The sequence below is a fragment of the Nylanderia fulva genome, unplaced genomic scaffold (genome assembly GCF_048542155.1).
Source record: "Nylanderia fulva isolate GAGA-0341 unplaced genomic scaffold, ASM4854215v1 Scaffold19, whole genome shotgun sequence".
NCBI lineage: Eukaryota > Metazoa > Arthropoda > Insecta > Hymenoptera > Formicidae > Nylanderia > Nylanderia fulva.
The window spans coordinates 984,632-1,007,057 of NW_028190161.1; the positions used below are offsets into that span (position 1 = coordinate 984,632).

A 22,426-nucleotide genomic window follows, 5' to 3' on the forward strand; every position below is an offset into this window, starting at 1 on the left:
TTAAATGATGTGATAGAATTCTATATAAAATTATTAATTTTTTAAAATAAATAAGATTCTTTCATAGCCAAATCAGGTAATGATTTTAATTTTTTTATTAATTGTATGATTAATCATAAAAAAGAATTAAAATATCTTACTATTTTGTCTTTTAAAAATATGAATTTTTTGTGAGAGCACGTAAAATAAATTTCTGCAAATATGCCTAATATATTATTATTCTTTGAGATGATATATGTATATGATTATAATATTAACCTTTTGCGATCCATGTGTTTTTCCCAGGCAGAGTGTCTAGCATTATTTTATATTTTATAATTAATTATTTATTTTATCATTATTTTAGTGACAAAATAAAATACCAATTAAGAATTTAATTAGACTCTCAACGAAATACAAATTTAAATTTTAATGAAAGAAGCGGTGAATGTGCGTCAATTTCAAGGAAAATTAATTTTTCGTTAAAATTGATTAGTTGTGCACAGGTTAAGCACTAATTTTCCGATATTTTTCTCGACTACACTTCTTTAGAAAGGTTAGAAAATATCAAAATTTTGAATTGACATTAATTTAATTATTTAGTATTGCACTAAGAAAAATTTGTACTCCGTGCATAATTAATTAGTTTCTATAAGAAATTAATTTTACTTAAAATGCACTATCATCTGCATCTTTCTAGCTCGGTTAAAATTTAATAATAAAATGTGTCTCTTGTAAGCATTGTGATATAATTTTAATATTAAATTACTTTATTTTATAGTATAATATTATTCAAAAATTCAGATATTTGCTTGTAATGTGTCGCATGAGAATTAAATTGCGAATCACAGAAGATTAATATGTACCTAATATAATAAATAAATCAAAGAAATAACTTTTTATAAATAATGATATTGATGATATAACAATTAATTAAGCAGTTTTCCATTTTGGAGATTTATAATAATTTATTTATAATAAATTTACATGCACACATCACACGCATCGCGTTACAACGTCGCATTTATATATATATTTTATATATATATATATATATATATATATATATATATATATATAGATACATTCTCTCTCTGTTTTCTGCTTTTATTATTTTACATTACGTACAGCCGTTTACAATTGTGTTTGTGGTCGAGAAATGCTTAATTATTTAAATCTTATTGTAAGAACCTTGCTGGACGCTTCTATAAGATTTGCGCCGTTCAAAGAGAGCTCATTCGAGATTCGTTAAGCTCTTGCTTAAACTTTCGAAGGAACTTGTGTGCATTCGCGAGAAAACACGTGCGTCTTTCTTCGAAATGGAAAACAAGTTTCAAATATATAGTCACTTTTAATCGGTCAACCATAGTGTAATTATGATAAAATTATTAATTAGTAATTAGAATACGTTAATGTGTCTATTATTAAAAAAGTATGTGTGATTTAATCGTTTTTTTCAAAACCAAGCATTTTTTATTCTTTTAATTTTACAAGTTATATCATTAATTTTAAGTATATCTTTGAAAACAGACTATAAATGTGGCATAAAATATTTTATATATAGATAAAAAAATATTTATTAAAATTTGTTTCTCATGTTGATATTAATCTTCATATTAAACGAAAATTTAGACTCACAAAATTAAACAACTAAATTAAATGCAATACTCTAATTATAGAAAAAAATATAAAATATAAACCAATATTTTACATTATATAAAATAGATATAAAAAATATATCTAAATTAAGAAAAATAAATGCTCGATTTTTGCATTCTAAAGGCACGAGAACTTTAATAAATGATTTTATAAACATTAAAGTAACAAAAATTTGTGCTACTCGAATTTTACATCACAAATGTGAAAAATAGGTTCTCCATTATTAAAACGATATTAAAATCCTTAAACATAAGTAAAATTGTCACTAAATATAGAATATAAATGAAGGGAAAGAGAATTTGATTATCGGTCTTTGTTTTATACTGATTTTACTATATTTGAATAAAATCCGAAAAATTGTGAATTTATATTCTATTTTGTTAACACTTAATAAGTTTTAAATTTTCCTATGGAAAAGAGGAATAGACGAATATTTTCGTAAAAAATTCTGATTATTTCAAATTAATTAATTACTAATAAGAGAGAACTATGTGAGTCGTGTTTTTATTTCTACGCTCGCAGATTTTACATTTTTTAATATAAGTTCAAATAAATGTAATAAATATATATCTCTTTTTTTAAAGAATATCATTAATCAAATTCGATTTTCTGCTTTTCGAAGAGTCAAACACACGTCACGATAAATTATCGTACTCTATTTACACTATGCAATAATTTCATATTTCAATTCTTGCATATTGCAAAAAGAATTTTATGCGAAAGTTTGCGGAATCGATCACATTTCTCTATCTCTCTCTCTCTTTTCTCTTTCTTTCTCTCTTTCATCCAACACGTAATTTAAATAATTTTTCTTGCGAAAAATTGCCGCATTAAATTGTAACGTAGTACTCTATAGATTATTGATCTGAGCTATGAAGAGTCAGGTCACATTATTTTATTGGGTTGATTCTATATATAATTAATTTTAAATATATACATTCTCCGATTTTTTTCATTCTAGAAACATGCGAGAACATTCTTGATGCATCTAATTAGCATTAAATTTATTTCTGCAATTTCATATAATATAATTTATTAACACTTGTTCTATTCAAAGAAAGAAAATCTAGAAAATATGAAAATGAAGAAATATTGTTAAATTTAACTTTTCCTCAAAAATAAATTAAAAATAAATCCAAAAAAGAAACTATGACAAATTTGAGCAATGGATTTAAAATTTTGAAAATTGAAGATTCTTTTCGGTTACAAAATCATGAATAATCTTTTTTGTTCTCATTTCGCTAGTATTATTTGAAATGAAAGCATATCAAAATTATGGTCCGATTGGAGCAGATTTATGCCACATTTATTCTTCGATAAAATTATATAAAACTGTCGAATTTCTCCAAGGCGTTTTTACTATTTCGAACGAGCTCGCACTTGCTCATTGTTTTCAGGATGCAGCATTCTGTTCTATATATTAATTATCGAAAATCCTCTATCATTTTCATCCGAAAGATAACTCACTCGCGTCTCATCTACATAGAAAAGTTTATAGATCGTCGTCGCCGGCGAAGGTGACACAGTCTCCTCAATGCTAATCGAAGAGAGAAGGATAGAGAGCTAACGAAGGGAAAAGAGTAATATAGAGTGAGAGAGAACACGCGATATGATTAAAGATTGAAAGTTTGAATTTTAAACAGGCGACCAAATGCTGAAAATAATCCATATTGCTCTGATTAAACATTAGGATAACAAAAATGTAATAATTTGACACGTACAATAATTCTGATAATCTTGAAACGAGTCGCATGCCTATCTCAACTTTGTAAAAATAAATTATTATATTAATTTTGACTTAATTTTGAATTGAAAATTTAGTTATTTATTCCACGAAACAACTTTTCAATTATTTCATGTTTTATATTTTATATTTGTTCTTGAAAACATCTGATTTTTGTTTTCAAATCTTTAATTGAAGAAAGTTATCCAAATTAGACAATAATTTATTAATTGAAAATAATTAATCCAAATAGGTAATTAAAATAAATAGGATTATCCAAATTAGACAATAATTAAAAATTAATAGTATTTTTAATTTTATTTTATATAAGTTTTTAATATAAGAAAACTTGCTTTTTTTAACATCTTCATTAATATACTATTATTCGCATTGCAATTGTTAGTATTTTATTAGAATGTAAAGACGCTCTTTTTTAATCAAAAGTTGATGAAATAAAATAATAAAAATTAATTTAAAAAATTGCAAGTTGTTTCGTGAAATATTTAATTTTTGGTCGCACATAACGGAGTCGATCTAGCTAGACTTAATGAAAGTAATATCGAAGCAGGTACTTTAATATACGACTCGTTTGGTCGAAGAAATGTGTAAATTGGTCAACAAACGATTGCATTTGGCTGCGAACGTCACGTTAAAATTGCGACGCTAATATATTAAAAATTTAATCGTATTGTAAACTGGTTGCATCTACTTTATTATTACTAATCATGATGCAGCCATATCTTGTATAGACAATATTTCATTGCTAAAATATTTCGGATTTTTCTTTAAAAATTGTCCGAAGATTTTTTTAAACAATTTAGAATATTAATATTAACAATCTAGAAAGATACAAGAAATTGCTATTCACAGTTAGATAATCATAATTCAATCGATGCAACCTGTCCTGAATGACGACTCTCGTATTTGACTAACTAATTGAATTATTCAAGCAAGAATAATCATACCCACTTGCTAAGAACAACTGATTTCTTTTCTCTGATACGTCTTGTGTGCTCAGAATAGAGGCTGAAATTAATGCGAAATTATTATTAAGTAGAAGAGAAGAAGAAGGTAGTACTACCTTTCGTGCGATTCATTTGCGATCAATTCTCATCTATTCGCAATTTTCGCAATGCCATTCTTGTCTCTATATTGGTTTGAAATATCGGCCATAAATCTCGGCGACGTCACGGAGAATCGACAAGCGTATAGTCGATAATCGTCCTGCGACTCGACGTTATATATCCACCGTGAACGATATATCATCAGTTACGCTACAATTCACGATAATATACGCGCGTCTTCTAAGCACTTAAATCTTGCCTAATATACTCTTTCCTCCTATTTACGTAGAATATAATGTGATTTCCGCGCGAGCGGCACTCTCGCGTGATATGATTAAAATGGTCATACATCGTATCTTTATTAGTATTTAGTATATAATAGACTCTCTTTTTTTTTCGTGTCTCTCGTAAATTTCTCTAATATAAAATTATTCGCGCTCGACCGCTGAACGCGACGATAAATAGGAATCGAGGAGTGCGTTGTAGAATATTCCTATATCATATTGATCTCGTTTCATACCTCGAAAATGTATAATATGAAATGAACGACAAACAAACAGCTATTATGAATCAACTGCGATTTCAGTTTATATATAAGTGATTATTTTATTTTAATACATATTTAAAGAGGAAAGAATTTGATCTTATAAAATTAAGTAAAAAAGTATTTTAGAGAGATTAATATTTTTTTATGAAAAAAAAGTAAGAGCAATTTTATAATTTCGTAATATTCGATTAAATTAATCTTCTGTCATATATTGATCAAAATATTTTTATGTGTAAAGGCAAATTAAATCGAATATAAAGTTAAAGAGAAAATATAACATATATTTGAAAATGGATATAGAAAATAATATCAAATCGTGATAATTTGCATTGGTCGCAAGTGATTCAGAATAGATATGTTCAGCCGTCATACGACGCGCTTTTTTAAGTGCCTTTCGCCTTATAATGTCAACTCGCGCGATCTACATTCTGATGAATGAAATCGCATGCATGGACGTCAGGACGCTAGAGGCGACCTAGAGAGCAAAACGTTTTAAGAACGCAGCCTGCTACAGGTACAAGTTACAAAAGTAAGGTACACTGAAATAAAGCTGTCATAACGCATTACATCGCCTTCTAACAACGAAATGTCGCGTGTTAGTTCCTAACTGACACTCAACACGATTCTTCACTCATAGCATCGACCTTCCAGAAGACTGTAGTTCCACAGGGAATCAAAGTCTGTCATATCACAGTTGCGATTCGATATACCAGCGCTTAGGTCCACGAATTGCAATGAATCGTGCCGCCTCAAAAACAAAAAGACAATATACTACTGTAAATTGAAGTGAGAATAATTCAGCAATATTAATTTGGCGTCGAAACTGAAATAAAAAATAAAGCGTCTAAAATTTTACCAACATTTTTCATCGATTTTATTTTCGTAAATAAAAAATTTTTTTACATCAATATACTTATATCACACAAGAACTATAATAAATAGACAGATACTGAGAAGTAATAAAAGTTGGAATATTGTCGACGCAATCGGACCTAAATTAAAACCAAATTAATCTTGCCGAGGTAATCTCGCCCGAAATTCACTCTATTCGACATTCAGAACAGTCAGCAGCCCGACGCGATCGGTTTCATCGAAACATCTTGCTCTCCGGCCGTCTCATATTCATCCGGCTCGGTCAAGTCCCACGGAACATATACTTGTTCTATCGATTCGCTATGTACGATCGCCCGTAGAGACGTCGTTCTCGACGCCCAGTCTCGAACGCCGAATGTGGGAACGCTACAGCCATTTATTTCGCGCCACGCCGGAGAGCCTGCGTCCCCACATAAGGTTATATCATACTATTGTTCCCTGTATGTGCTGCGGATCCTGCGCGGCACCTTGCATCTGGGGAGATTGGCAGGGCGAGCCTCCTATCGGGCATTGAAGCGAGGGTGGATCGTAGAGGCCACCCAGGGAGCCACCGAGGCCCGCGCCGAGGCTAGGACCCAAGGCCGCGTTGAGCTCGGGCATGGAAGGCAGACCCACGTCCAGGATACCGGTGTTGCTGGCGCCGCCGGTCTGCGAGCCCTCTTCCGGCGGCGTCACCTCCAGCCCGATCGAGCCGTTCAACGCGATCTTGATCGGATTGTGATTCGAGGGATGCGAGAGCGCACCCAGACCGATGTCCTCTAAACTGCTCTTCCGCCTGGCCGTCGTCGTCAGGCTCTGCCTCAGAGAGTTGCTGCGTCGCAGCAAGATGTCATCGACCACTCGAAGGGAATTCGAGCGACCGCGCAGAGTTCCAGCCACGGTGGGACTGTCAGGCAGGGACAGCGAGTTCGACTTGGTCGTGCCGAGAGGTGGCGCCCTGGCCAGACCTATGCTGGATCCTCGACGACTTCCGGGACCACCTGTTTGGAGACCGGCGGCCGCGACCGCCGCGCTCATCTGCGACACCAGTTGCGCCGAGCAGAAGCTGATGTTGCTCTTGCGCCGAGAGTTGTGCCGCTCGAACGTCTTCTGGGCGGAGAACGGGCTCGGCCGCACCAGGTAGACGATGTCACCCTCCTCGAGCTTCAGGTCGCAGCTCGGATTGATGATGACGTAGGAGAGGCTGCTGCGCTTCTCCGACACGTCGTCGTAATCGGCGACCGGCAGGTTCAGCGATTCCATCCGCGAGCGCACGAGATTCGCGATCTCCGCACGTTCGATCTGCTGCGCGTGGTTGTCGCGCGCCTCGTCGCCGAGGCTCACCGAATACTGGAGATATGGAAAGGAGATTGAGTGTTAGTACAGCCCTCGCTGAACAGGCAGTCTGCTGTGACGATCGGTAATATCAATTTGAGGCAGCTTGAACAGCGCCATAATTAACATAAATATCGTGCATGAAGTGTAGTAAATGCAATTTTTGATTGTTACATTAATAATTTGCAGTATAAGCTCGAGTGTCGCGTCTTGATGAACGGAGAAAATTTTCTCTTAGAAGTGGAACAATGTATGATGTTGGAAGAATTTTATAAAAGTTTCTCTGATTAATATTTATTACAATAAAAAATCAATTTTACTATGTATGTGCATAATAAAATTAATCGAACACATTTTATATTTTATTGTGGTAGATATTAATATTTTTTATTGTGGTAAATTAATCAGAAAAATTCTTTCAATATCATATTGTCTTATGATTTGCAGAGGGTAAATTTTAAAAGAAAATTATCTCTGTGTAAAATTGTGATAAAATCTCTATTTAATTCAAAAATTTTCTGATTTGACAAAGTGTTGTACTGTTCATTATAAATTTAGAAATATAATAAGCTTCTCGAGAGAGAAAGTTATGATGAATTAATATATTCAGGTGCGAGTTATCTAATGCAATAAATATTAATTAATAAATGTATCACGTTGTACTATGTGCCAGATGCAACAAGTGGTTTGATGCAGCTTTCAGGATAATATATTACAATGTTATCGTTAAATTGTATCATTAAAACAGTATCTTCAACAGGTATTTTCTCTGATATCAGTTGAACGTCACAATCCATTGGCCTTAAATCTAAACAATAAACAAAATCATCTTCGACTCGTAGAGATCGAAAATTCCTAATACAAACATAATTGATTGTGCATGCAACGATTGCATTTTACATGCGCTGCTGTGCTGCGTCAAACGGGTCTGGACGTCCATCAGAAAGATGTGTGAGCGTGACAGAAAAAGAAGAAGGGAATTACAGGTACAGAGATATAAGAGAGCGATAGAGTAAAAAAACAGGCAGAAAAAACGTGGTGTGAACATATATGTATATACAAAATTTATATAATAACAGAAACGATCGGAAGAGAAAAAAAGAAAGAGGAACAGCCACCACGGTCGACGTTTTACTCACAGCAGATGCACCCTTGTCACGGGTGGCGCAATTCGCAAGGCATGATGCTGCCGCCGAATGACGCATCTTGTACGTCACACCGACGCCGGTGTCGCTTTCCGCGTCTGAATCGCCCTGCTAAAACGACAAGCAATTTCTACCCTTACTAATGGTGGCGCATCGTCGCGCAATATTTCGCGTGAACGATTAGATCGATCGCCCTTGCTCGGTTCCTTCCGTCCTAGAGAAGTAAGGGCGCACGAAACTCTTTCTCTTATGTCTTTCAAAATTATAACATCAATAAATCATCTATGCTCTTCCGTGGAAAGAAACAATAGATTTGATATATTAAAGCTATATGTAGAATCTATCAATCTGCTAGGTCCACGGTATACTTTATCATTATCACAGAAGTTATATCAATGAAAGCAGCGTCGTAAGAGCACACACTAATTCTAGCACAATGCAAATTCAAAGACGCAAGAGATCAATGAATTGGGAAGATAATGCGTGCTATGAGAATTAAGTTCGTTCAAGATGCAACGGTCCCGCGGTTTAATTAATTACGCGCGGCAGGATTAGGTCGAAGAATGTCACGAGAAGAAAGATAAGGGATAGGAAACGAAACCAAGAAAAAGAGCGAGAGCACAAGCATGCGCTACTCACAGCCGCCATTCAAAAATTTTTTTCCTATCTTTATGAAAAGTATACAAGTATCAAACTACTTCGGTTAGACTTCCTTCTAGACGAGAAATGTGAAATTACACTTACGTGCGACGAATCGGAAACGGTAGTGTCCTGCGTTCTGTATATTCCGATTGGTATCTCGCAAGTGGTCGAGCAGAGCTTCTGATACAATCTGCCGTACGTCCTTATCCACATGTCATCCTTCGTTATACGCATCTGCAATTATCATTGTCGTGATTAGCAAAATAATATCGGTAAGAAATATAAAATTATATTAATTATTTTGTAACAACTTTTATATAAAAATTTTAATCCTTTAATTGCCATCTTTTTACTTATATTGTGTCATATTGAAAAATTTTATATATTAATAAGAAATATATTTTTAAGAGTTACTCTCACCGATGTAAGAAACCCAGATCCTGGCGCTTGGTCCACTCCTAATAATAATCTCACGAACGTTATTACGTAGTCCTTGACGAATGCTTGATAAAGCAAAGTATCTAACATCGAGGCGCTGAAGACACTTCCGGCGGCGAACGGTAATCGGAACATGTACGATATGTGAGATCCTCTTTCCTTTTCTCTCTACAAACATGCATGATATTAATGGTTAATTTTATTTTTTTATAAATAATATCGCTATTTGTTGTGCGCAATTGTTCCTAGAATCCGTCATAAACTCTTATATACATACATATCTTCCGGCAACATGCACGAACATTTCTTTTTTTTTTCATTATGTATGTCCCGAATATGTCAATATTTTAAATCTGACATGAAATAGCAGTTATCAATTTGTCTAACAATAAGTGTATATCTAACAAATACACGCAAGTATTCGTATATTTTTATTATAGTGATCGTATCAATCACGTTAAACATATACTATTATTTAAAATAAGCAATTTAAAAGTTTTTAATTTTTAATCAATATTGATCATAATTTAATAAATAATCTATAATATAATTGTCAAAATTTATTAAATAAATAATTTATCTGTAACGCTTAATATATTACAATATAATTATAAAATATGTATATTTAATGATAAAAAAAATTAACTTTTTAATTTTCTTCTCTAATTATTTCAATTATTAATTTAATTCATACAGAAATTTTTGAAATATAATATTTGCGTGGATTTATTATACCAGATATGTTAACAATATCGGATCCATTATCCAATGTCAAATATTTCAAATATGCAAATTATTTAGACATCCATCCATGTCGCAACGCATCGTGCAATGTAGCATGAAAGATACGAAGGAAATACGTAGATGTTATCGCGTATGATATCGCGATAATAAGTAATGACATGGCATAACAAGACGAGGGTGAAAAGGACACCCAACTTTGATGTGGAAATTTCAGTTCTCAAATGTGACATTTATATGATAATAAGATATAGATATTAATATTACTGTAAATTTGTGCAGCTAAAATATTAACGGCATTCCGTGAAACGAAGCTAAAATAGACATAGTTGCATAATTATATATATATTGTTTTAGTTTTAAACATAAATTCGCATTGATTAGTATTCCTCTAAATCATAATCAAACAACAATGTTATTATAATTTAAAATATATAACTCTAAGCTACAAATATTATGTACAGTATATGTATTCTATATTTCATTCATCTATATTCAGTTGTGTCGTAACAATAAAATTTACAAGGAAATTTCAATTTCAGGATATTTGTTATTTGAAATTTTAGAATGAGCATATATTTGATAGAGCAACACTTAAAACTTGTGTAGAAATTATAGAAAATTTACTAATTAAAATATGTGCAGGGTTTGACAAAATTAGTCAATAGCTCATGCTTTTTAAGTAATGTGTAATCTGTAGAAAAAAATAAGATATTACTATATGCTTGCAGAAAGAATATCTATAACAGGTTGAGAGATTCTAATCTATTAAGCGGTATTAATTTTTTTTATGTATAATCTATATATTATATGTATATACATATATTATTGTATATACATATATGTCATACTGTGCTATAACATCCGTTTAAAATTTAAAAAATCTTAGAAAGAACAGCTATCGATATGTTAAACTTAATGGGAGCTAGTAGCTAATAACTATACGCATATAAAGGATAATCAATTTATTGTGAGACGCATGCATCGATATCTAAATTCTTAATCCTTTCAATACGAAAACAGCGCAAAACGATCGCTACGAGATAATATAGATCCGACTTCCGGTGTCACATCATTATTACATTAACTAAATATTAACATATTAAAATAGATGTGAATGCCTTCCGTAACAAAAGGATCAAGCAACTATCTATAAAATTGCCAGTGTTCTCCACGTTTTTATCGCTCTCGTAAGATACCAGTCATTTGTAAAAAGAAGAAGAATTCTTCGTCTTTTTAACAGTTCGGTCAAATTTTATCACACGGATAAATGCTTTTTAATCAGCAAATTTGTTTTGCAAACCGATTTATAATTGATTATATTTATCCGGAAATACCGATTATAATTTGATTACGCGCTACGTTTTGGCCTCCTTTCCCGAGTACTATTAAAATATCTGTCTCGTTCCTCTCCGTGTCAGTATTGCGGGCCGAAGACTAAAGTAAAACTGCGAAGGCATTGGTAAAGTTGACAAGCGACGCAACGAGAGGGTGCATGCGGAAAACAGCACTTAGAGCAAAGTGGTTTCCGCGCGCGTAGCGACTTTGCTCTCGTAATTTCTTTTCGCTTACTTCCAACAGCGCGGTTTTACGAGGTCGGCGATCGCAAATCTCGGAAAGCGTCCTTTTAAGTTTTCCTCGAACGCTGTGCGCATCCGCCAAAATTAAATTTATATAAAAGTCACATCGGCGAGGAAAAATAGCGAACCGGAGGAAAAAGTTTGGATGAGCCAGATGAAAGTGTATTTCTCTTGAAATCGTTTGACCCATCGTGTTTATAAAAAGATTTACACGGAGATATTAATTATGTGATTGGTATGATATTTTGATATCATATCGAATACTATGAGATATACGAGAGCGACGACAACATTGGAGATGGTTGGCAATCGATCAATATAAATTCAACAATCAGTCAATCCATCATCAATCAGAGGTCGGAGAATGAGTGATATCGTGTTACCGGGGAGCCCATCGAAGGCTCAGCGGAGTAGTTGTCATCGGTAGTAGCACTGAGGAGTACCTTTTCCATTTTGCTGAGATGCAGGGCATACTTGTCGTGCGCCCGGAATTGCATGAAACGCATATTACTTGACTGGGACAGTTCCGTTATGCTCTTTATGCTCGGGAAGAATCTGTCGAGGAGATGGAAGATAATAAAAGTTAAAAGCAAAAAAAGAGCTCATACATCAATTTTATCGATTATCTATACGTGAATTTTTATTCAAATAATTTTTGTGCAATAATTTTAAGATTTTGTAATTGTATAAATTATAAAAATTATTTAATTAGATTATTTTTAACGATGAAAATGTTGTAAACGTCAAATAAACTGCGCATTTATAGATTGAAACGCGTGTATATGCATGCGCAGTTAAACGGCAATGAATATCTTGGCCACGATTTTAGCTATAAGTTAGTCGAAACACTTTCCGTTAGATGAATGTTGTAATGAATGCAGACACTCACTTGAACATAGTTTGTACCGCAACTATTGTGTTACAATCAGCTAGGGTGTCCTCCTCGGCGGAATTGTTGAGCTCCTTGTTTACGACCACGACGTTCTCCGCTAAAGTGATACCAGCCCGGAGAAGGTCGTCCAAGCAGTCGATGGAGCCACGCATCCAATAGACCAGCGGAAAATAGGACACCGCATCGAGAAACGCGATTTCCGGTTTCCTCTCCAGCAAAAGGATGATCGGATTCAATGACGTTTTCGACCTAGGAAATACTCCTGCTCGTTAATTGTTCCCCAACTCTATTCACTCTATCCACGTCGATCGAATGATCACTTCTAACTAGCGATAGTTCACAACATTTAATGGAAAATAAAATATTCTGTTATTTTGTGTGCCTTTAGAGTTAGACGGATTTTAGGAATGTATTTTCATAAATTTTATTTTTGTGAAAACGCGTATAGAAGTACATATCTTTTTTTAAGTTTTTAAAATAGAAAGTTTTATTAAAAATGCAAACGGATATAAATAGTTATTTGACAATGCTCCAAAAATATTGGAACATTGTCAAACTTTAAGCTTTTTAAATTTAGCTTTAAGCGGGTTCAATATTTTATTACACGCGATTAAAAGAATATTCAAAGTGTCTTAAAAATAATGGGAAATTTTCTTATAATGGAAAGTGTTAAATGATATATGATTTCTATTTTCGAATGCAATTTTATAACTAAAAAATAGTTCAAACTAAAAAATTATATATTAAATCATCAATATTAGGATAGGTACCTAAAATGTGCTCTTAATGGTATTATAAAGTTATAAATCCCATTGCTGGCGTAATCGGCCGCCAATATTATGGTCTTATTTTGCCAATTGTATTCTTTGGCGTTCCTATAGCTGCAATGCTGGCATACCTAAATAAAAACGACGAAAAGAATTGTGAGTGTCGAGGGAATCAGCGCTATCTTTGTTCATAATTTTTGTACGGTTTAATTTTATTTTCTAAAGATATACCTGGGCCAGCTGAAGGCAACAAAGCGGTTTCTTCTCCTTGAGAAGATAGCACAAGGTCGGCGAAACTCCGATGAAGGGTGAAACCGGTGGGAATCCCTTGACAATCCTGCAATATCGTTGAAACTTGATTATCTTGTCCAACACTTTTGCGTGTGATGCTAAATTTTGGTGTCGTGCTTCTTATTAAGAAACGTCGCTCGGGAAGAGCCAAGTGATAACGCGATTACTTGGAAAGACGCCTCGTCTGCTGCTGAAGATACTGACGTATGATTAAAACTGTCGGATTTTTTTTTTTTTGAGGAAGATTAAATTAGAATTGAATTGTAACTTTTATCATATTTTTTTATGTTAGCCACGATGTATAGATGCGCGACAGTTCTTTTTAGAACTCGCAAGATAGCGCGTTGATACGTGGCAAAGATATATAAACAGCTCTTTCACAGAAAGCTTAACTCTCGAATGTCGTTTACTGATTTTCAGAGCCACCTGAAAGCCGGAGATGGGTCTCTTGAAGAAGACGAAGAAAAGGGACAAGTCGCTTTACACCACTCTCATGTAGTAATCCCATGAGTATCATCGTGTCACGCAATCCTAACGGCAAACCGTGGGCAATGTTCGATATCAGGACAATGTTATGCCTGACCGGAAGCATTTATCGCGCTCATAATCCACCGTTGGCTTTGTGTTCGTAAATTATATCCTACAGTAATTTATATTCACGATTAATATCGCGCTACAAAATTTTACGACATAATTGACGTTGTTCAAGAAATACGAAAGTGTCGGGATAAAATTTTTATATTGTATTTTTAATCATCCATTTATTTTTGAGATACTCACATAATACAAAAATTATTTATTATTATTAGAACAAAACAGGCGCGCACTTTGCGCGCGTCATTTAAATTTTTATAACGAAGTAAAATAAATAATAATATATAATATAATATAATATTATGAACTTTTATATCAATAATGATACCTCGATAAAAACAAGTTCTAAATTTAAAATAAAAAAAGTAAATTTAAAATTATATTAATTAATTATTAAATCAACAATTGCAATATCGCGACATTTCAGTACTTTAATCTTTCAATCCTATGTATCATATTATGTAATAAAAATATACAATATTAATCCCCCCCAAAGAGTACATCTGGATGTGGAGCGGCTTAATACCTGGATGGATATTCCTTTATGGTTTATCTTAAAGAAATATCCTGAATGGGAAGCCAAGTACCCAAAATGCAATTTGGAACTACTCTTGATTCAGAAGCAATTGCATAATTTTGTATTGCTATTATCTCACAAGTATATGTAAATTGATGCCTTTCCGACAATATAAATTATACTATATATATATAAATTATTTGTAAGATATTATCTAGCAAAATTTGAATGTCATAGATTATATAAATTAATTGATGTGCTAAATTTCATCTTTTTTTTCAAATTTGTATATGTATAATCGGCATTATTTAATTAGACATTTATTTAATTTTGATGCTTGAATTGCATGTATAATTAATGAACAATTAGAATATCGATGACAAAATAAATTTGCATTTAATTTAAATTGATTCGCTGTTGGAAAACAACATCGATAGCGCATATATTATGTGAATATTATTATTGAAGGATTATCGACGACATCGATATATTGTTGTCCTCTGTTTTTGATATATATACTTACATAGGGAGCACTTTGATAAGCAAACCTCTAGTTTAGCTAAGACATGTATATGTTATAATAAGTAAAGTAAAATAAAGAAAAATAAACTAGGTTTATATAAAATAACTAATCAAGCAAATTAAATTGAGAGAGATGTGTAGAAGCGTAAAACGAGAGAGACTCACCCTTTGAAACTGCTGGACGGAAGTCGTGCGACAAGACGGCAGTGCACAAGGACGATGCAAGAAGGAAGACATCGAAAACATCCATGAGGACATATAGGGTGTCAGGCAGGACAGCATCGAGCAGCGATTCAACGGCACCGTCCGGTGCCGTTAGTGAAACAGGCATCGAGAGACATTGAAACAGGACACATCGACTTGCACGATTATACTTAAGATTAAAGATGGATGAACATTTCTCTCGCAGTGCGCCAAAATTGATTCGTGTCCAACGACTCATTTTTCATGTTCTCCATTTATCAGGATTCTATTTAGAGGTATTGTTCTCAGAAAGATAAGCCCATAGAAAAAAATAATATGTAATATGATATAATATATATATTGTAGGCGTGCGATTATTTTCGAGAGTATGTATCACGCCATCATATTATTGTCGCCTTGTCGTCTCGTCCTCGTGTTCGATTATTTATTTATATTTATGTTACCGTGTGCGAATAATAAGAGATTTGATCCATGTAGAAAATAACAGATGCGACCGTTCGAAAACAAACCAGAGCACGGGTTAGTTGTCGCTTAGCGATTGGCTCAAGTATGATAGGAAGGGATTATTAGGGAAATTAGGAGCGATATAAGTATCAGCGATTTTTGGTAGACATATACACATAACGCTCTCTTTTTGGACACTCTCTCTTACGATCGAGGACCGCCGAAGTCGGAGCGACGGCGAAGAGACAAGGGAACATTTAGTATTTGGACGACAAGAGGCACCTTGAGTTCGCAATAAATACATTATACTCTAATTATAATTCCTTATTTGATCCGGATTCTTTCCTGACTAATTAATCCGGTCTCCTTATATATATATCTATTTTGTCCACAATCGTTTATCCGCCTACAATATAATATGGTAAAATAAATTATAGTCTGCTCTATCTTTTATTCTACTTTGCTCTATATCGTAAAATTTTGTAAAATTGTTTTTAGAAATTCTAAAAATTTCTTTATCTATAGAGATATCAAAAATTGTACTTGTTAACTATACAAGCAATAGTACTATAATCTACTTAAGTTTGATAGATAAAGAAAATTATGAAAACATAAAATATTTTTTTCGTTTATGCAAAATATTCTAGAAAGCACGTGCTTTGTTTGTACAGCAGTTAAACATTAAATGAGAAGACCGAGTATTTTTTTATCTCAAATATTTAAATTAAAAATTATAAAATAAAAATGAAATTATTTTTTTCAGTTAATTATAAATTTTTAATTGTAAATTTTTAACAAGAAATTAATACAAAGTCAAAATAATTAAGATTAAAAGCTTTCAGTGAAAATTCCTTTTCCTGAAATATATTGTAAATACAAAAAGCAGATATTTAATTTTGTTTTTAAACATGATAGTTATGTTATATTTCCTGTAATAAATTTAAAAACGCAATAATTTATTTTTCAACTAAGTTTTAGTTATCTATTTTTAAAATAAAGAAATAGTAATTTAGAATCTATGTTCTATAAAATACTAAAACATGTAGTATGGATAACAGATGGGCAAAGGATCATTGGCGGCATGATGAATTATGCATACAATACAACGTGATGTATTTTATTTGCGAGTATGTGCGCAAAAATGTTTTCAATTAAAAGAATGTATATATTCGATTTAAATTCAATAAAAATTTGTTCCTTATAAAATTTCGAATTAAAATTAATTTTTTATTGCAGCCGTTTTCGCTCTTTGTAAAGATTAGAGGGATATAAGTGACGTAACACTGGCTCTCGTGGACTATAACATTGTTCTGCTAACAAGACAATGACGGTGTTAAGAGTATTCGAAATGAAGATAAGTATGTCGCGAAGAGATCGCAAAGGCGCATGATGCATAACTCGACCTCTCTTCCAATCTCACACAGAATAAATAATACGGTCGTGACTCTCTTGACGCGTTCATGTCTTAACGCTAACAAGGTCATTAAATTAAAAGCGTTCCGAGTTGTACAGCTGTACTATCTTTCAAGAAGACACGAATGACTCTGTCTTCAACCTGATTCTGCAAAGGCTTTTTTGCGAAATTTCATGGTGCGCGATATTTTAGCGTTAATAAAATTTCAAAAGCCGAAAGATAATGTAAGTATGTCATGTCATTTTTAACGAATTTTAATCAATCTTATTTACTGCAGTTTAACGAAAATGTAGATATTTTATATAATAATTTTTTTTTATAATAGTAACAGAGTATTTTACTACTGTTTTACATTTATTTTGTTAACAGGTTACATTATCTGGAGATCGAGTTCAAAGTTGGTAAATGAAATTTCAAAAGCTCAAAAAATAATTTATACATGTATACGTGTTAAAACCAGAAGGATATTGATATATGTCATAAAAATGCATAAAAATGATATCAGATATCTCACAAAAAGATATCACACAAAGAACTAAAATAATTGCATAATAAAAATTGCATCGCGAGAAAATGATTTGCTCAAAAAGTTTAACTTCACATTTTCTGCCAAATCTAATGTGTAATGTATTATTATTATGATAGTAAGAAATGTTAAATTATTTTTTTTTATTTGTAATTTTTTAAAACCTTTTTTCATATATAAATTGAAAATTGATCTACTAATAAATAATAAGACGCGTGTAAATTAAGAAAAAAAGAGACAAACGGAATTGTACTTAATTAATTATTTATATGTTTATAATAATTGTGTCCTCTTTTTCTTTTTAATAATCATTCTTGAAATTTTAAAATCTTTCTTTTACAAGTTGTCTCTAGACATTGCAATTATTGTGCAAATATAAGAAATATGTAAAGTACATACAATATATGCATAGATATAAAATATATGTGTAATGCACATAAAACAAATCTGATGCATAAGATCATGCAGGTGCACGAGACAGAGTGCGAAATTATTTATTCTCGAAGAATCTTGTGATTGTGTGCTAGAAAAATCGTTCATAACAAATATTAAATAAATCGGTAAAAGAGAAAAAAGTGGACATTTAAATTTTTGCTAATAATTTTTCTCTACTTCTCCTCAAAAGTAAGTATGTTGATTGACTGCTCTAATCTTAATGAGCTATTTTTCGTGCTGCATTAATTGTCAAGGACCGCTGTCATGATATCCTTGAATGTAATGTGTATTACGAGGAAGAAGAAAATATACTTACGCGATTTTCTCACTAGGTGATCTCCAGGGAACATCGTCATCCATTTCATCTTCCGACTCGTCACCATCGTGATCTAAGGATTCCTGGCCAGGCAGATGCAGCGTCGAGCTTGTCAACATGTCTGGTACTGGTAAGATACTCGGTCTTCTGCTTCCTGATTGTAAACAAAATGAGCATGTTTCAATAATCATCGAGATATTTTCATAAATTTGACATTAATTTTTTATTAACATTAAAGATGATTCAATTCTCACGAAACGTATCGATATAAGTAAATTTCGATAATCATCAACTTGATAAAAAAGCAATTTATCATAATAATTTAACAATAGATAAATATTTTAACTTTATTAGTATTTTCATCATAAATAGTGGGCATATCCATTTGTAAAAGCAACTTTCAAAATTGGAGAAACTAGTTACTAGAAGTGCTTCCACCTACTAAACACACACATACACACACACAGGAAAAAGTATGTCAAATGCACAAGAATAGTACTTTCAACAAAATTATGTCATAGCAGATAGTACCCTTTAAATTCCACGAAACCTTTAAGCAAGTTTTATTTTCGCGCTCACGTTGTCAACTTGAATCTATTTCAAAAACTTTTAAATTTAGAGAACGTAATGCCCCATAAAAATTTAAAATAAATTTACAGGAACTAATAAATCACAAATGGTATCGCAGAGATTAATTAATAAAATTATACGCAATTTTTAGTTATTTATTTGTAGCACAAAAAATGGGATTAATATTCAATTAAAAATAATTAGATTGCGCATTTTGAATGATAAATAACAACTGACCTCTTCTTTGAGTTAAAATTTCTGGACTCAGTAGATTAGGATTCGGATCGAGAGATCGTGGCACATCAAGATGATTACCCGTGATTGGCGTTTGTGGTGTTGATCCTCCTTCTTTCAAACATTGTCTTGAGTCTCCGAATCCTCCAGGATCGAGATAAGTCGCTGCAACACATAAAATTAATTGCGATTAATATTTTTAATATTAAAATTCACAACTTCAAATATTCAATCATGCTACAAAGTTGCAATTCGTCCTAAAAAAACATCTCTGTAACTGATAAATATGTATAAACGAGAAAAATATGCCTTGGGGTGGGAAGCAAAAGGGAAAGGAACAATTTTGCATTAATAGAAAAAGAAATGCTGTTTTAATTTTTTGCCTCTTACAAATAAATAATAACTTCTGCCCTTAATAATAATACTATTAGAAATAACAGTTTTTCGAACATTCAGTGCAATTTATACAAAATATGTGAATAATATAAAAAAAATAGCATTTTGCTTCTAAAATAATGCAATATGTTTAAATTTTCACGTATTTCTTAATTATTAATTCTGTAACATATTTAATGTAATTTGCATCTTTGCGAAAATTTTTTCAATATTTTGAAATATTTACAACAATAATTATTCGAATTTTTTCGAATGTATTCAATAATTTTTTAATATATTGAACATAAGTATCATTTACTATTTATTTAATCCATAAATTTTTACTATCAAATTCTCTACGGTAGTTTAGTTCAAATTCTATGCATAAATCTGCATAAAGCAAGCAAGGAAGAATATTTACTACAGCCTCGCATCTTTCTATTCAGCCTTTCTATTCAATTCCTTATCGAGGGTCGTTGATGACTAATGCTAGATGTGGTGCATGAACAGTAGCAAATATACGCAGATTACACATAAAGCGACGTGCAAGCATAAACCACGTCAAAAAGACGTAAATGAAAAGGAAGAAATAATTTGACATTTATTCGGACAGCTTATCTGCAATTCAACACTGTACATTGAGACTTAATCGCGCGTGTGATTCACACACAATATGCATTATTATCTCCAGTCTCTTTCATATAATCTTACTTTATAATGTGATAGTATACTTAATACATAAAACTATAATGTGACGTTTTTGCGGACAAAGAAGTTTCCAAGTCACAGAATTATTTAAATTTAATTATAATCTTAATATTTTTTTTACACATTAGATTTTATTGTTAAATTATCAAATTACGATTATTTAAAGATAAATTCTCAAATAAAATCCATTTTATAATTCAAAAGCTTTTATGAACAATAAATAGAAATTTAATATAAAAGAAAAACTAAATTATAACACTAAATTAATAAAATTTTAATTGGAAGTAAAATTTAATGATTTATTTTGTACTAAAAATCATTATTGTTTCTTCCTTTTTCTACAAATAATGCTTACTATACACTATTTTATTAATTATCATTTCAACCTTACATTTATAGCTAGAAAGCATATCGTGTCTTATGTATGTGTATGTGTTTCTAGCAAGTTAAGTTAAACATTTAACAATTATAAGCATTATAAACGTCTAATCAATAATATCTAATAGTGCGATACAAATAAATGTGTCAAAAAAGATTGATTTATAAAAAAACATTTATATATTTTTTAGTTGATACCAATTATGATCACAGGTGCTTATTTTGAATTATTAACCCTTTGTGCTCAGTAGCTTCACTCTAAAATCTCGGTCTTAGCTTTGTGGTAACTTCACTCAGGAATCTCCAAACAATATCAATTCGAAGTGAATATACTGGCTTCCAAAGAGCTAAAAGCTTTTCAGTTTAATAAATATTTAAAAAAATGCAAATTTAATATTATAGTACACCAATTAAGCCTGAAGAGATCGCGCAAAGAATTTTGTTAAGTATACGTAAATAAAAATTACGTTAGACTTTTCTTAAGAATCATAGATTCCCCAGATTTTATACCGCGAATATATTTCATCGCTCGATCAATCTCTAGTATAATTTGTTCAATTTTCCAAAGGCGCGATCTCGCAGACTAATAATACCGTGCTGAATCGATACAAATATATAATATACGAAGAGATAAAGAGAAAGAGAAATAGAATGAAAATCTAATTGTAAAAAGAGAAAATAGAGAAAGAAGATAAGAAAGAAGAAAAAAGCAGCGAGGCGCATGCGACACTCACGGTGGACATCGGATGCGAGTAAGTTGTGGTGTTGGATTGGTGTAGGCGTGCTAGGGAGGACCTGCAAAATAACCTGCGGCGGCAACGGGGCCCTGTGACCCTGAGGACCGTACTGAGGCCGGTCCTGCCCACGGGGCCCCGTGCAGGTCTCCTGCCTGCGTAGTGTTTCGCTCAGCGCAACGTTATAACTGTTCGTAGAAAATCGCTGGTGCTCATCGGCACCGTTGCTGATTGCTGTACCATTCCCGTCGCCGCCAGCGCCGACGGTGCAGCTGGTCGATATTGTTGTGGTGGTCGTGGTGGTCGTCGTCGCTGACGTTGCCCCCGACGAATTAACTGTGATCGCTGTGGTGTTGGTCGTCGCGGTGCTCGTCGCCGAGCCGTTATTCGCGGACATCGGGTCCGCTTTTGTCTCGACTATTACCTGGGTCCCTTCGTTGATGCCGCTCTGGTTGTTCGCGACCACGAACGCGGAGTTCTCTTCCTTGGTAATGCTCATGTAGTAACAAGTATCGGTTTTTTTCATTATATGCCGCGGTCCTGCGCATAAGAATTATCACAGGGGATGTTTCATATGTCTGTTCACTCGTTTTTTTATTTTTACAATTTTCTTCATTCTTCTCTAATATTTTGACAGTTGACTGTCTTTCAGGATAATCTTTGCGTAGATTACAACATAATATATTTTCATTTCTTTAATGGAAATTAGATTGTATATACTGCATAAGAAAGATACAGTATATAATGCAACAAGTTGACAGAAAGTCATTTATAATATAAAGTAAAATACAAAAGAATTT

The 22,426-nt window shown here is 32.5% G+C and overlaps 1 protein-coding gene across 15 annotated transcripts in view; it reads right to left on the reverse strand.

The window, feature by feature from the left end:
* Nucleotides 1-927: 927 nt before the first annotated feature.
* The window catches only part of SLO2 (slowpoke 2), a 158,917-nt gene continuing 137,418 nt past the window's right edge, over nucleotides 928-22,426 (reverse strand). For 6 of the 15 annotated variants that reach the window (XM_085481680.1, XM_085481682.1, XM_085481677.1 and 3 more), the window contains 11 exons: nucleotides 21,627-22,166; nucleotides 19,435-19,596; nucleotides 18,628-18,781; nucleotides 13,596-13,701; nucleotides 13,368-13,495; nucleotides 12,595-12,846; nucleotides 12,089-12,260; nucleotides 9,367-9,552; nucleotides 9,049-9,180; nucleotides 8,299-8,415; nucleotides 928-7,174 (listed from right to left, as the gene is read on the reverse strand). In XM_085481680.1, the coding sequence (XP_085337806.1) occupies nucleotides 6,269-7,174; nucleotides 8,299-8,415; nucleotides 9,049-9,180; nucleotides 9,367-9,552; nucleotides 12,089-12,260; nucleotides 12,595-12,846; nucleotides 13,368-13,495; nucleotides 13,596-13,701; nucleotides 18,628-18,781; nucleotides 19,435-19,596; nucleotides 21,627-22,166 (2,855 nt within the window). In that variant the 3' untranslated portion in view covers nucleotides 928-6,268. The other 9 variants (XM_085481679.1, XM_029309217.2, XM_085481686.1 and 6 more) reach the window with 5 other exon arrangements.